Source organism: Mobula hypostoma, chromosome 4 (genome assembly GCF_963921235.1).
Source record: "Mobula hypostoma chromosome 4, sMobHyp1.1, whole genome shotgun sequence".
Taxonomy (NCBI): domain Eukaryota; kingdom Metazoa; phylum Chordata; class Chondrichthyes; order Myliobatiformes; family Myliobatidae; genus Mobula; species Mobula hypostoma.
Window position 1 is genome coordinate 16,904,517 of NC_086100.1, and position 16,933 is coordinate 16,921,449.

General features: G+C 44.1%; 1 protein-coding gene across 2 annotated transcripts in view; it reads right to left on the reverse strand.

Moving 5' to 3' along the window:
- LOC134345137 (mediator of RNA polymerase II transcription subunit 12-like protein) overlaps positions 1–16,933 on the reverse strand; it is a 709,294-nt gene that overhangs the window by 189,177 nt on the left and 503,184 nt on the right. Inside the window, exons 20-22 of one of the 2 annotated variants that reach the window (XM_063045338.1) lie at positions 12,472–12,635; positions 7,093–7,224; positions 1,275–1,499 (exon numbers count right to left, since the gene is read on the reverse strand). In XM_063045338.1, the coding sequence (XP_062901408.1) occupies positions 1,275–1,499; positions 7,093–7,224; positions 12,472–12,635 (521 nt within the window). Of the gene's footprint in view, positions 1–1,274; positions 1,503–7,092; positions 7,225–12,471; positions 12,636–16,933 lie in introns of both variants that reach the window. The other variant, XM_063045337.1, reaches the window with a different exon arrangement.

Genomic DNA, 16,933 nt, shown 5'->3' on the forward strand with positions numbered 1-16,933 from the left:
GGTTTTTTCCCCATTGAAGTTGGATGGAACTGGAACTGGAGATCAAGGGTTAAGGGTGAAAGGTGAAATTTTTAAGGAGAACATGAGGGGAGACTACTTCTCTCAGAGAGTGATGAGTGTGTGGAATGAGCAGCCAGCAGAAATGGTGGGTGCTAGTTTGATTTCAACATTTAGAAGAAATTTTGATAGGTACATATGTAGATGGCAAGGATATGGAGGGCTATGGGTTGGGTATAGGACAATGGGACTAGGCAGAATAATGGTTCTGCATGAGCCAAATGGGCTGAAGGGCTTGTTTCTGTTCTGTAGTGTTCTATGAGTCTATGTCTCTAACAGAAAAAGACTCAAGCACTTGGCAGGACAAGGGTCTCTCTGAAAAGAGAAAGAGTCAGTTTTCAGTGACAGTGAAATTTTCAGAAATTGGTTAGAATAAAGAAAACATCTCTGATTTTGGAGACCAAATAAGTTATGGATATTTTCTCTTTCTTCCTAATGACAATATCTCCTAATGATATTATAGAAACATAACATTATGAAAGGGATAAACAAGATGGAGGCAGGGAAGTTATTTCCACTGGTAGGTGAGACTAAAACTAGGGGACACAGCCTCAAGATTTGGGGGAGTAGATTTAGGACGGAGATGAGGAGCAACCGCTTTTCCCAGATGGTGGTGAATCTGTGGAATACTCTGTCCAATGAAGCAGTGGAGGCTACCTCAGTATATATAAGACAAGGTTGGATAGATTTTTGTATAGTCCAGGAATTAAGGGTTATGGGGAAAAGGTAGGTAGGTGGAGATTGGTCCATGGCCAGATCAGCCATGATCTTATTGAATGGGCCAGATGGTCTACTCCTGCTCCTATTTCTTATGTTCTTATGACAAAGTATCTCAGACCTGAATCATTAATTCTGTTTTTTCTCTCTCCTAAGATTTGGCTGGCCTGCACATTCTGTTGTTATTAGAGTATCAAATGTTCTCCGCAAAAGCGGCTGATATCAAGTCAACCACAGAGGCTTCGGGAACAAGACTGAAGCAATATTGTCCAGCTACATTTTGCAAGGGCTCCCCAGAATTTAACCCTGCTCCCCCACCCACCAATTTCTGTAATAACAATAAGGACTTTTACAATTGTGGAACACCAAATTTTTTCCATGTGTAGCATCTGAATGGCCTTTAACAGAGAGAAGTAATTAGAGAGAGAGGATGAACATGTTCCCCAGTGATACCATTCACTTCCCTCTTCACAAGATTCAACTGCACTAGGCGATTCTACCTATCTGTGTCCTGGTGTCCCATGCATACGTTCATCAGGGCATTGCAGACAAAGCTGTAACGGTTGGCCGCGTTGTCACTCAGAATCTTCCCCAGCATCGAGTAATTGACATTATGGGCAGACGGATTTTCAATGAAATCCAGCATGAAGTCGGGGTCCCAGAGCAGGTTGGAGTTGGAGGGCTGCACATTGCTGTAAATCGTTTGCTTAACCTTTGAACAGGCGCTACTGAGAATAAGAAAACACATCTCATTACATTCAAATTGTGAAAAAGCAAAAACTTCATCGAGTCATATAGCATGTAAACAGTATGTTGTAGCCCACGTCATGGCAGTTGTGTTAATGAAAATTTTCCCTGATGGAACTACTGCCAAATTTTAGACAAAGAATAGAGATACCCTCTGAACAATTTTGTGTGGGAATGAATGAGCACAAAATGAACAGGGAGAACTGAAAAAGTTTACCAGGTACAATGATTGTAGGCTGCTAGTTCACAGCAGGAGGCCACTTAAGGGACTGATTTTAGAAACTGACTCAGCAGTCTCTACTATAGAAACCTGTACAATTACCAATCAATGTAACATCCGCTTCTTAATTAAAACAACAAGCCCTTCTCTTTTGCCTACAATTATAATTTCTTTGCCTATAGACCAAGTACAAATTGGGATATTACTGTCGAGAGGAAATCTTCCTGTAACAAATAATTGCCTGTTAAAACAAACAAAAGAAAATCTGCAGATGCTGGAAGTCCAAGCAACGCACACAAAATGCTGGAGGAACTCAGCAGGTCATGCAGCATCTACGGAAAAGAGTACAGTCGACGTTTCATGGGATTCAGTAGTGAAGAGGAAGCTGTGTTTTCTAGGAATGCAGCCTTTGCATAATCGATACGTTAGTCTGGTGACCTATTCCATTACAACATAGTTACGTGGGTAGCAAGTGGTGTCGTGGTTAGGGTAACACTATTACAGAGCCAGTGACCGAGGATCGATTCTGCTGCTGTCTGTAAGGAGTTTGTATGTTCTCCCGCTGAGTGTGTGGGTTTCCTCCGGGTGCTTCTGTTTCCTCCACCTTCCAAAGGTGAGCACAGAGATGTCGGGGTAAGTTTTTTACGCAGAGACTGGTGAGTGCATGGAAGGGGCTGCCGGCGACGGTGGTGGAGGTGGATACGATAGGGTCTTTTAAGAGACTCCTGGATAGGTACATGGAGCTCAGAAAAATAGAGGGCTATGGGTAATTTCTCAGGTAAGGACATGTTTGGCACAGCTTTGTGAGCCGAAGGACCTGTATTGTGCTGTAGGTTTTCTATGTTTCTATGAATACAGATTTGTAAGTTAATTGTTCACTTGGTTAATTGGGTGGAGCGGGCTCACTGGGGTGGAAGTACCTTTTACTGCGCTGTACCTCTAAATAATAAAACAAAAAATATAACTAAGGGTGCACTGCGTCTATTTACATTAAACCCATTTTTAAAATTCTGCCCTTATTCCCATCAGCTCCTCCGAAATTCCATCATATACCTACAGAAAGGGCAAATTAGAGTGGCTAATTAAACTGCTGACCCACAAAGTCAGAAGTTTGGGAGGAACCTGGAGCACTGTTGGAAACTCATGCAGTCACAGGGAGAACTTGCAAGCTCCAGACAGAAAGCATACAGGGTCTAAGCTAGACATGGCTATCTGGAGTTTCAGAGTTGACAGGCAGCTACTCTAACTGCTCTGCCAATGAGCTTCCTCACAACTGGGGCTAAAAGTTTACGACTCTGCAACTGCCTGAAGACCATCAAAGTCCTTCCAACAGGCAACCGAGCTATTTCAGGTAAATACTGTTTACCATTGAGGTTGAAAAGCAGCATTACAATGGTGGAACTAGAATCAACCATTTACACTACTTTAAAGCTCAGCAATTTTTTTGTATCATTTTTATTGCCCGGGTGCTTTTGCTCTTAATAAGTGCTCAGAAGCTTAATCATTGCAAGGTAGCATTGTGGTTAGTGTCACGGTTTGCTGTACCAGCAACCTGGGTTCAATTTCCCACTGCTGCCTGTGAGGAGTTTGTACGTTCTCCCCATGAGCACATGGGTTTCCTCCGGGTGTTCTGGTTTCCCCACACATTCCAAAGACGTACGGGTTAGTAGGTTGTGTGCAAGCTACGCTGGAGCCGCAGCACGTCCTCAGATTGTCTTGGTCATTGACATATTTCACCGTATGCTTCAATGTACAGTACTGTGCAAAAGTCTTAGGCACACGTAAAAATTCTGTAAAGAGAAGATGCTTTCAAAAATAATGAAGAGTTTTTAAACATCAAAAAATGATGATAAAGAGCAATAAACTAAATCAGATCAATATTTGGTGGACCACCCTTTGCCCTTAGAACTCCATCAGTACTCTTAAGTACACTGTTGTGCAGTTCTATGAGAAAATAAGCAGGTAGGTTATTCCAAGCATCTTGGAAAATTTGCCATGGTTCTTCTGCAGACTTTGGCTGTCTTGCTTGCTTCTGTCTCTCCAGGTAATTCCAGACAGCCACAATGATGATGAGATCAGGGCTCTGTGAAACCATATAAAAAATCTACTGTGCCTAAGGCTTTTGTACTGTACTGTATATGTGACAAATAAAGCCAATCTCTTTAAGACAAATAATTTCAATTAGCTTCATAGTTGCACCACATGGAAACAAGCCCTTCGGCCCAACTTGTCTAGGAAGAGCAAGTTGTCCACCATTTGCCTGCTTTTTGAAACTTTCCTATCCCTGTACCCGTACAGATGCTCTTTAAACATTGCAATTGTGCCTGCTTTGACCAGCTCCTTTGGCAGCTCATTCCATACACTCACCATTCTCTGTGTGAAAAAAATCAGGGTCCCTTTAGTTTCTGCCATGCCTTATGGCAAAATCTGCTGAATTACCAGGCACTTTAACAATATCACTGCAAAAGTCAATATAATGTTTATGACAAGGAATAGCACAGCAGAGTAGGGGTTAGCATAACACTATTACAGTGCCAGCAACCCGGGTTCAATTACCGTTACTGTCTATAAGGAGTTTGTATGCTCTCCCCACTGACCTTGCTGGTTTCCTTTGTATGCTCCAATTTCCTCCCATATTCCAAAGACATAAGGGTTAGTAGGTTAATTGGTCACATGGATACAATTGGGTGACGCAGGATTATTGGGCCGGAAGGGCATGTTACTGTGCTGGATCTCTAAATAAATACAAATAAATAATTTGTGCCAAGGTTAATATTTTCATTTCAGCAAATGCAGCAATTAAAATCCCTGCAGGGAAGGAACCCGATCTGGTTTACTTTCCTCCCATTTTCAAATACTCAAGGATCATTTCCCAAGTGTTTTTATTTCAAACTGATGGTTGTCAAATGATCCCTCTGGTTGTTTCAGTGACCCCGATGTGGTCGCAGTCCATGTTAGATGATATCAGTTTAAAGAGGGGCTGAGAGATGTGGTGGGCAAAAGGTGATCCAAGTCTCATAGCATCTCGATGAGGAAATACTGCCATTCGTTCATCACTGTGGAACTCAGCAGTTCATGCGGTTGGATCACTACCGAAACCTCAAGGGCATTAATTTAAAAGTTAGACAAGTCGAAAAAGGTGTCGATGTTTTAACCCAAACAAGTTACAGGAATAGAAGGTAACCGGATAAGACAGAAAGCCTGGATGGTAAGTGTGGAGTGAGAACATCTCTCTCTGATTTCTATCTTTGGGAGGCGCTTAAACTTTGCATAACACAAACAAAAATATCTATGTGCTGTCACCAAGCTATCAAACAGAAAGTGAAGCCAATCTTGACCTGGACAGTTCGCAAAAGAGCTTCAGAATCAGAAATGAGAAATCAGATTTTGTCTACTCATGGTATGAACAGAAAAGGTTTATCTTTTGCCACAAAGTTCTTTCATGCCTGAACACCAATTCAAGGCCATAAGACCACAGGACATAGGAACCGAATCAGGCCGTTCGACCCTTCCAGTCTGCTCCGCCATTCCACCATGGCTGATTATCCCCCTCAACCCCATTCCTGCTTTCTCCCCAAAACCTTTGACACCTTTACTAATCGTGTGGGCGTGTGGCCAAGTGGTTAAGGCATTGGACTAGCGACCTGAAGGTCGTGAGTTCGAGTCCCAGCCGAGGGAACGTGTTGTGTCCTTGAGCGAGGCACTTAATCACACATTGCTCTGCGACGACACTGGTGCCAAGCTGTATGGGTCCTAATGCCCTTCCCTTGGACAACATTGGTGTCGTGGAGAGGGGAGACATGCAGCATGGGCAACTGCTGGTCTTCCATACAACCTTGCCCAGGCCTGTGCCCTGGAGAGTGAAGACTTTCCAGGCGCAGATCCATGTTCTCGCAAGACTAACGGATGCCTTTACTTTACTTACTAATCAAGAACCTATCAATAAATATACACGATGACTTGGCCATCGCAGCCGTCTGTGTCACAGATTCACCACCCTTTGGCTAAAGAGATTCCTCTTCATCTTTTTCCTAAAGCTACTCTGAGGCTTTGCCCCACCATAGGAAACATCCTCTCCATGTCCACTCTATCTGGACATTTCAATATTCGATAGTTTTCAGTGAGACTCCTCATTCTTCTACATTGCAGCAAGTACGGGCCCAGAGCCATTTCATTCATTCCTGTGAATCTCCACTGGACCCTCTCCAATGCCAGCTCATCCTTTCTTAGATAAAGGGCCCAAAACCTGCTCATGATACTTCCTTAAGAACTGAGATGAGGAGGAATCTATTTTGTCAAAGGACGGTGAATATTTTCCTTAAATCACCTTGAAGTTATGGCCCATGGTATTATCATTTTCCTCACTGGGACGGGGTTGAACTTCAAATCGGAACCCATACTGACAGACTGAGAGATCTTAGGTTTTATTTTATTTAGAGATACACTTCGGTAAGCACAACTCAATCAACTGGAATTGTTTGAAAAGAATGGAGCAGCCGGTTATCATGCTGAACCTCAAAGTAAACCTTTCAGGTAATGACTGAAATCTCTCACACCTCTGTCCATAATCACCAAGCACAGCTCAGATATTACACAGGTTATTAATATCAATTATATTTCAATAACTTACAACTGGAATCATTTACAACAAGATTCTGTTTGCAATAGCATCAGAATAAGGAAGTATACTAATGACCAGACAATGGTTGTGATTATTTCTCTAATTTCCCACACCCCCGTTCCCTCTTATTCCACTTCCCACTCTGGCTCCCCTCTTACCTCACCTCTTTTCCTCACCTGCCTATCACCGTCTGCTGGTGCCAGTCCTCCTTCCCTTTCCCTCGTGATCCGCTCTCCTCTCCTATCAGATTATTTCTTCTTTAGCCCTTTGCTTTTTCCACCTATCACCTCCCAGCTTCTTACTTCACTCCTCCTCCCCTACCCACCTGACTTCATCTATCACCTTTTGGCTTGTACTCCTTCCTCTCCCCCACCCTCTTATTCCGTCTTCTTCTCCCTTCCTTCCCTTCCTGATGGAGAGTCCTGGCCTGAAGTATCCATTGTTTATTCATTTCCTTGGATGCTCCCTGACCTGTTGAGTTCTTCCAGCATTTTGTATGCATTACTTTGTATCTCCAGCATCTGCAGAATGTAAACACAATGAATTCTGCAGATGCTGGAGATGATGTGTGTTATCTGAAGAATATCTTGTGTTTGTGACTATTTTATTAAGTTCTTTGAACTTGCAATCCTATGCTGAGAGTTAGTTAAAAATTAACCAAAGTAATGCTTCTGCAGCCCAGAAAAAAAAGGGTGCCATTGCCAGGTGTTAAGGAAGCGTTGTTATTCACCTGAAAAGATCACCAAACTTGCTTCTTAGGTGGCTGCAGGATACGTAAAGGTCGTACAGGTAGGCCAGGATGCACCTTTCAGGAGAGGAGCATTCTGAAGGATTGACAACGTGCTTTACTACCCCACAGAGTCTGCAAGAAAGAAGACGTAAAAAGGAAATCAGAAGAATCAGTCTGTGGATTGAAAAAAATCAATTCAACCTATTCTTGATTCCTCACCTACCATTTCAGATCTTTTAGTAGTCAGTGCTGGCAGGAAGTGTTAGAAATACTTAGTCATTCAGGCTGCGTCCGAGGATTTAGAAAAAAAATGTTAAACATTGGCAAGCTCCGTTTGGATCAAGCTCTGAAACCGTGAACCTTTCTGTCTCACACTCATACCATTTGTAGTAAGGATTTGCTTACAGCTGTGCCATCCTGATCACTGTTTAAATCTAAAGGTACAGTGAAAAACTTTGTTCTGCATGTCATCCAGTTCACCACATTGATACATTGAAGTAATACAGGGAAAAACAATACCAGAATGTAGAATATCGTGTTATTTACAGAGAGAGTGCAGTGCAGGTAGACAATGAGGTACAAGGTTGTCCCTTTAGGACAGAGATTGAGGAGAAATTTCTTTAGCCTGAGGGTGGTGGGTCTGTGGGTGGCTATGGAGGACAAGTCATTGGGTATACTTAATGTAGAGATTGACAGGTTTTTGATTAGTAAGGGTGTTAAAGGTTACGAGGAGAAAGCAGTACAAAGAGGTTGAGGGGGATAATAAATCAGCATGATTGTATGGTGAAGCAGGCTCTGTAGGCTAAATGGTCTAATTCTGCTCCCATGTCTTCTGATCTGTTATGGTCTAAGGCCATGATAAGGTGGCTTGTGAGGACAAAAGTCCATCTTATTGTTCAAGAGGCTCCTTCAAATGTCTGATAACACGCGGGATAGAAGTTGTTCTTAAGCCTGGTGGAGTGTGCTTTGAGGCTTTTGTATGTACTGCCAAGTGTTGGCGCGTGGCCAAGTGGTTAAGGCATTTGACTAGTGACCTGAAGGTTGCTAGTTCAAGCCCCAGCCGAGGCAGCGTGTTGTGTCCTTGAGCAAGGCACTTAATCACACATTGCTCTGCGACGACACTGGTGCCAAGCTGTATCGGCCCTTGCCCTTCCCTTGGACAACATCGGTGTCATGGAGAGGGGAGACTTGCAGCATGGGCAACTGTCGGTCTTCCATACAACCTTGTCCAGGCCTGCGCCCTGGAGAGTGAAGACTTTCCAGGCGCGGATCCATGGTGTCACAAGACTAATGGATGCCTTTACAGTTCGAGCCTTGACGGAGGCAGAATGTGTGTCCTTGAGCCATACACTGCTCTGCGATGACACCAGTGCGAGGCTATAAGGGTTCTTGGACAACATCGGTGGCATAGAGAAGGGAGACTTGCAGCTTGGGCAACTGCTGGTCTTCCATACAACCTTGCCCAGGCCTGTGCCCTGGAAACCTTCCAAGGCGCAAATCCATGGTCTCATGAGACTAACGGATGCCTATATGTACTGCCAATGGAAAGAGGGGTGAACAGGGAATGTCCAGGGTGGTTGGGGGTCTTTGATCATGTTGCCTGCTTAATGAATGCAGTGAGAAGTGTAGACCGCGAAGTGAGCTGGGCCCTCAACTCTCTTCAGTTTCTTGTGGTCCTGGGCACAGTAGTTCCCATAGCAAACTATGAGGCATCCAGATAAGATGCTTTCTGTGGTGCTTCGATAAATATTGGTGAGGGTCAATATGGTCATGCCAATTTTTCTCATCATCCTAAGGAAGTATTCTGCTCCTAGTGCTTCCTAATTCTGCTCCTATGCCTTATGGTCTAAGGTCTTATGGAAGTAACTGATAGTCATGGAGACTGACTCCAATCCAAAATCCAACTGCTGCTTAAATAGTATCATTCTTCTGTATCTACAGCACGTTGAAGATAAGCTTGACCTATGTTATGAGATATGAAGTATTAAGCTCTATAAAGTGAAATCGAATGAGAAGAGTATCACATCAAATGAAAGACTTAGAAGTAGACAAACGGGTGGTTATTGAGTCGATGAGCAGAGGTGAACACATTCAGTGAGTGGTAACCCATGACTAACACACTGATTCCTTTGGGAGAGTGAAAGAGGAAACCAACTTTCATCAGGAATCTGGGGTGCAGAGGAAAACATGGACAATGGTGGGAGTGGGAGGGGACAAGGGGGGGATGTGGTAGACAGACGGTGACAAGAATGGACAGCTGTGACTGAAGAGCAATACCTTTTTGTTAAAAGTTGCTGAGTTCAGTCTGTGTGATGGAGACTGATCCAAATCAGTCGGCGCGGTAGCATAGCAGTTAGTGTAACACTACTACAAGATCAGCAACCCCGGTTCAATTCCTGCTACTGTCAGTAAGGAGCTTGTACATTCTCCCTGGGACTGTGTGGGATTCCTCCGGATGCTCCGGTTTCTGCCCACATTCCAAAGAGGTTTGGGTTATTAGGTTAATTGTTTACATGGGTGGTGGTGTGGAGTCCTGGGTTGGTAGGGACTGCTACATGTATCTCTAAAACAAATTTAAAAATAAGCTTGACAATATTGAACTCTTTTTTTCTCACTTCATTACCCGACTGCTGCAACATTTCTAGCTTTTTACATCATTAACAACACTAATTTTTTTCTCGGGAACCTAAGACACCGAGAGGAGATCTGAGAGGAGCTTAGAAAATTTATGTGAGACACCAATCTTTTCCAAAAGTTAGAACTGATTAATTCTAGAGGGCATTGAGTTCTATGGTAGTGTGCGGTTAGTATGATGCTATTACACCTGGGGCGTCAGAGTTTGGAGTTCAATTCCCACTGCTGCCTGTAAGGAGTTTATACGTTCTCCCCATTGAAGTGAATTGAATTGAATGATCTTTAGTGTCATTATACATAGGTACAATGAAACTCTGTTTGGCTTCCTCTCAGGCAATTAAATAAAGCAGTAGATAAAAACAAGACAGTAATAGAAAAACAGTATTAAATAGATAAGTAGCAGAAAATAAGTTGCAGCAGCAGCAGAATATCACAGAAATGCACAAAGTGCCGTTAGTGCAAGTATTTGAGTCCTTGTGTGTGCATGTGTGTGCTCACAGTTTCAGTCATTGTTCTGTGGGAGTGGTGTGCTAGAAGCTGTTCCTCAGTCTATTTGTTCTGGCTTTTAGTGTCCTGAACCTTTTGCTGAACGGCAGTGGGTCAAACAGGGAGTGGCCGGGGTGTGTGGTGTCTCTGGTTATGCTGATTGCTTTCCTCCTGAGTCTGCTGGAATAGATGGTGTCCAGTCCTGGGAGCTCCATCCTGACAATTCGCTGGGCCGCCTTCACCACGCGATGCAGGTCTTGTCGCTCAGTGACTGTGCAGCTGGCAGACCACACTGCGGCGTTGTTGGTCAGGATGGTTTCGATTGTGCTTCTAAGAGGAGAAGATGGCGCCACGACGGCAGTGCACGCGGCCTCTCCGGTGAATGATATCTGTATCTGTCAAGTAGGGGACCATGCACAATTCTGATTTGATAGAGACAGACATGAGAGTACGGAGGAACATCTGGAAAACTTCTGAAATGCCCACTTCGCTGCCGCTGCTACTGTGTGGTAACCGGAATCTCCAGAGCAGAAGGCACCGAATCCTCGGCTTTGCTTGTTTCAGTGGCCGGGGCGAGGCCGAAGGTGCTCGGCAGAGGATGGCACTCGGGAGGCTGTATCGGAGGGGCTGGTCGGAGGCTCGAAGTTTTCGGATGGATGGACTCAGTGTCGGCTGTGGTCGGTTGCTTCCAAGGCATCGGCAAGTTGACGGTGCCAGGAGGTTTATGGCAGGGAGTTTCTCCCTTTTGCCACCTGCTATCGGGGACTCAGGAGTCGATCGACTCGGGGACTTTGAGACTTTTTTTTTACTGTGCTCATGGTTTGTTCTTCATCAAAGTATGGTATTGTTTTGCACTGCTGTAACTATATGTTATAATTATTCGGTTCTGTCAGTGTTAGTCTTTGGTTTGTCCTGTTTTTCTGTGATATCACTCCGGAGAAACATTGTATCATTTCTTAATGCATGTATGCATTTCTAAATGACAATAAAAGAGGACTGACTGTTCTCATAATCTAATTAGAAGTTAAGCAACAGTTTTTGTGGGAGTTTGGCCTGTTTCAGTTTTCTGAGGAAGAAGAGTCTTTGTTGTGCCTTTTTTACAAGCAACGAGGTGTTGGTGGTCCACGTCAGCTGTTTTGACAACATAATTCCAAGGAACTTTAGATTTTCCACACTTTTCACTACCTCTCCATGTATATGGAGGGGGGTGTGTACTCTGTCCTTTGATCTCCTGAAGCCAATGATCATTTCTTTTGTTTTAGAAGTGCTAAGGACCAGGTCGTTGTCCTTACGCCATTTCATCAGATGATCCACTTCAAGGCTGGAGGCTGTTTCATCCTCATCCGAGATCAGGCTAAGCACTGTGGTATCGTCCGCAAATTTAATTACAGAGTTTCCTCCAGGGACTCTGGTTTCCCCCCACAGTCCAAAGACGTAGGGCAGTTAGTAGGGTAATTAGTCATTGTAAATCATCCTGTGATTAGACTAGGGTTAAATATGTGGTTTGCTGGGCAGTGTGGCTCGTTGGACCAGAAGGTCCTGTTCCATGCTGTATCTCTAAAAAAGGATAAAGTGAGGTGGGGAGACGTGTTTAAAGGAGATGTACGGGACAAGATTTTGTTTCACACAGGGAGTGGTGGCTGCCTGGAATGGGGTGTTGATGGAGGGAGATGTAATGGTGGTATTCAAAAAGCTTTTAGATAGGCTCATGGATGTTGGGGGAATGGAGGCACGTGGATCATGTACAGGTATAAGGATTAGTTCGATCTGGCATCGTGGCACAGATTTTGTGGGTTGAAGGGCCTGTTCTTATGCTGTAATGTTCTATAACCAACTTTTGACTGCAACCATGACTGACCTTTGCACATCAAAGAATCTGCGGAAATTTCAGAGATCAGAGATTCATAACTCACTACAATGCAGTTTGGTTCATCTTATCCGTGCTGAGCTATTAATCTGTCTAGTCCCATCGACCTGCACCCAGACCATAGCCCGCCATACCCCTCCCATCCACGTACCTATCCAAATTCCTCTTAAATATTGAAATCGAACCTGCATCCACCACATCCGCTGGCAGCTCACTTCACACTCTTGACACCTTCAGAGTGAAGAAGTTCCCCCTCGTGTTCCCCTTGAACATTTTCACCTTTCACCCTCAAACCATGACCTCTAGTTCTAGTCTCACCCAACCACGGTGGAAAAAGCCTGCTTGCATTTACCCCATCTGTACCCCTTATACAACAAAACTCCAAAGCTCACCCTTCAAACACTTGTGCTGTCTGGTCGGGATTGAGCACGAGGCAGGAATGGTAATGTCGAAGCACTGCCACAATGCACAGACACAGCCCTGTGGTGTAGCTCCCAGCCAGACTCGACGACTTCAGCAACAGCTCTGCTTCCACCACACTTAATTCATTCAGCAACTGAGGCATTAAACACACAGGATTAGAGCATGTGATATGCAACCGACACATTTCAAACTTTCAGAATTCACGATTCAGACTTCGGCAGCAGTACGGAGCCCAGCTGTGGACAGTGCATTTCAGGGTGTGAAAGTTTTGTAGGGGAGGAGGGATTGTTGGAATGGGAGTGGGGATGAGGGACTTCAGTTATGTAGAGAGATGGGGAGAGCAATTTTCTGAAAAAAACAGAGAAACTTCAAAGAAGAGTTATCAGAGATTCTAAAAACTGCGAAGGATTTTGATAGGGACACGAGAGACTGCAGATGCTGGAACCTGGAGCAACACACTGAACACTGGAGGAACTCAGTGGGTTGGGCAGCATCTATGGAGGGAGATGGACAGTCAATGTTTCAAATGTCCAGATGAAGAGACTCGATAAGAAATATTGACCGTCCATTTCTCTCCATAGATTCTGTCCTGAAGGATTTTGATAGCGCAGATAACAAGTCATTTCCAATGCAACACACAAGACACTGGAGGAACTCCAAGCCCCTCTATTGCTTAGCCTGTTGCTCCCAATTCCAGTGTCTGCAGTCTCCTGTGCCTTTGAAGTACTTCCAATGAGTGGACGGCCAACAACCAGAGAATGCAGTTCTGACACTTTCCAGAGGTGAGAGCAAAAGTCTTTTTTTTGTCATACAAGTTGGCGACACAGCTAGCAGAACTGCATCCACACAGCTCCAGAGACATGGGTTTAATACTGACCCCTGGTTTTGTCTGTGTGGAGTCAGCATGTTCTCCCTGTGGCCACGAAGGCTCACTCCAGCTGTTCTCATTTCCTCTCACATTCCAAAGGCATGCGGATTGATAAATTAATTAACTGCTAGACCTAAGCCATATAGAGTCACACAGCATTGAAACAGGCCACTCAGCCCAACTGGTCTAGGCTGACCAAGATGCCTCATTCAAGCTAGTCCCATTTGGCCAAACTTGACCCATAAACTTCTAAACCTTTCCAATCTGTGTACCTGTCCAAATGTCCTTTAAAAATTGCTATTAATCCTGCCTCGACTACATCCTCTTCCACATAGATAGAAACACCTGTGTAAAAAGATCTTCATAATCGTTTCCCTTCCCATCTTAAACCTTTAGTCCTTGATACCCCAACTTTGGAAAAAAGACCAAGTGTGTTCACTCCACCAAACCGATGTCCCTCATGATTTTATGCATGTCTGTAAGATTACATATCAGTCTCCAACACTCCAAAGGATAAAGACTTAATCTGTCCAACTTTTCCCTATAACTCGGCACCTCAAATCCTGTCAACATCCTTGTAAATATTTTCTTCACTCTTTTCAGTTTAATAATATATTTCCTATGGCAGAACAACCAAAACTGAACACAATACTCCACATGTGACCTCAGCAGGGCCCTGTTCAACTACACGATGACCTCTCCACATTTAGACTCAATGTATGACTTATGAAGGCCAGCATGCTAAACGCCTTCCTCACCACTCTGTATAGCTGGGGCTCCACTTTATGGGAAATACATACTTGCACTCTTAGTTTCTACAACACTCACTAGAGCCTTACCATTCACTATGGAAGTTCTACCTGGATCTGACTTTCCAAAATGCAACACCTCCCACTTATCTAAGTTAAAATCCATTTGCCATTCCAGCTGATCAAGACCTCACTGTAATTTCGATAATCTTCTTCATTGTCCACTATACCACTTATTTCATGGCATCTGCAAACTTACCAGCTGTGCCTCATACAGTCTTATTCAAATCCTTAACATCAATGTCAAACTACAGTGGGCCCAGTACCAGCTGCTGAGACACACCACTAGTCACAGGCTTCCAGTAGGGAAATAACATTCTACCATTGCTCTCTTGCTTTCTAGCATCAAGCCAGTGTACCCCCACCATTTTAAGAACCTGTACCCCAGGACAATAAGCTGCCAGACCTGTTCTACCCTTAGCTCTGTTTCCATAATGGCTATAATATCCCAGTCCCAGGTCACTATCCAAGCCCAGAGTGCATCCACCTTACCTGACAGACATCTTGCTTTGAAATGAATATAATTTAACCCTATTGGCTTTCCCTGTTCCTGACCTTTCTCCTGCCTGTCAAATCTATTCAATTTGCTATCACTTTCTAGCCTCTTATTTACAACTCTGCTGACCGGGATCCTACCCTGCTGCCAATTTAGTTTAAACCCACACCAGTAACACCACCAAATCTATCTGCCAGGATAATAGCACCGCCCCGCCCCCCCCCCCACTTCAACAGGTGTAATCTGTCTCTCTTGTACAAATCACCTCTGCCCCAGAAGCAATCTCAATGGTCTAGAAATCTGAATTCCTGGCCCCTACACCAATTTATCGGCCACACATTCCTTTGCCATGTCCTCCAATTCTTACCCTCACATGCACTTGGCATCAGAAGTAGAGTTATAGAAGAGCCATGGAGCACTACAGCACAGAAACAGGCCCTTCGGCCCATCTAGTCTGTGCCAAATTATTATTATGCCTAGTTCCATCGACCTGCACCTGGTCAATAGCCCTCCATTCCCTTCCCATTTATGTACCTATCCAAACTTGTCCTGGATGTTGAAATCGAACAGGCATCCACCACTCCTGCTGGCAGCTCATTCCACACTCAATCCAGAGATTAATACACTGAAGTCCTGCTGCTTCTAAATTCTTCGCTGACTCCCTATAATCACTCCATAGGACCTCATCCCTTTTGCTACCTATGTACTTTGTGCCCATGTGTACAATAACTTCTGGATGTTCACCCTCCCCATGAAAAAGGTTTGACAGCAGTTTTCCCAAAGGGGACTTGATGCAGAATAACAATTCAGAATCAGCTTCTTCTCCTCCACCATCAGATTTCTGGATGGTCCATTAAACCAGAAACACTACCTTGTTATTTCTTTTTTTTGCACTTTATTTAACTAAGAGCATTTTACACTCAGTGGCCACTTTATTAGGTACACCTGTAATGCTAGTTAATGCAAATATTTAATCAGCCAATCATGTGGCAGCAACTTGAAGCATAAACGCAGGCAGACATGGTGAAGAGGTTCAATTGTTGTTCAGATTAGACATCAGAATGGGGAAGAAATGTGATCTAAGTGACTTTGACCATAATTGTTGGTGCCAGACAGGGTAGCTTGAGTATCTCAGAAACTGCTAATCTCCTGGGATTTTCACACACAACAGTTTCTAGTGTTTACAGAGAATGCTGCGAAAAACAAAAAAACATCCAGTAGCTGGTAGTTCTGCAGGTGAAAACACCTTATTAATGAGAGAGGTCAGAGGAAAATGGCCTGATGGGTTCAAGCTGAGAGGTGCCAGTAACTCAAATAACACTGTGTTACAACAGTGGTGTGCAGAAGCGCATCTCTGAAAGTGCAACACATCGATCCTTGAAGTGGATGGACTACAGCAGCAAATCACCACGAACATACACTCAACGGCAGGAGGGACCTCATAAAGTGGCCACTAAGTTTATGTCCTTGCATTGCTTTATTGCTGCAAGTCAATAATCCATGTCATGTAAAACAGAGAAAACAAACCTAAATATTGAAAGGCCTAGATAGAGTGAATGTGGAGAGGATGTTTCCTACAGTGGTGGAGTCTAGGACCAGAGAGAACAGCCTCAGAATAGAGGGGAGTCCACTCAGAACAGAGATGAAGAGGAATCTCCTTAGCCAGAGGGTGGTGAATCTGGGGATTTCATCGCACAGAGGGCTGTGGAGGACAAGTTATTGAGTATACTTAAAGTGGAGGTTGATAGGTTCTTGATTAGTCAGGGCATCAGAGGTTACGGGGAGAAGGTAGAAGAATGCCGTTGACAGGGATAATAAATGGAGCAGTCTCGATGGGCCAAATGGCCCAAGTCAGCTCCTATATCTTATGTGCTTATGGTATATCATTATAGGTCAGAGATGTTCCATAAGAGTGCAGATTACCTGTTCTACTCCCTGCAATACAACAGTGGAGAGATTGAACAGAAGTACTTCACATGAAGTGCTCTGGTGAAATGACAGAGATTAACCTAGGTTTATTTGTCACATACAATGAAATGTGCTGTTTGCATCAAATCAAATCATGCTGACAGCCTACAAATGTCACAACTCTTCCAGCACCAGCACAGCATGCCCACAGCTCACTCACCATAACCTGCAGATCTTCGGACTGTGGGAGGAAACCCGAGCACCTGGAGGAAGCCCAAGCAGTCACAGGGGGAGGATACAAATTCCTTACGGACAGCGGCGAAAATCAAACCCCAATCAGTGTTTGCTGT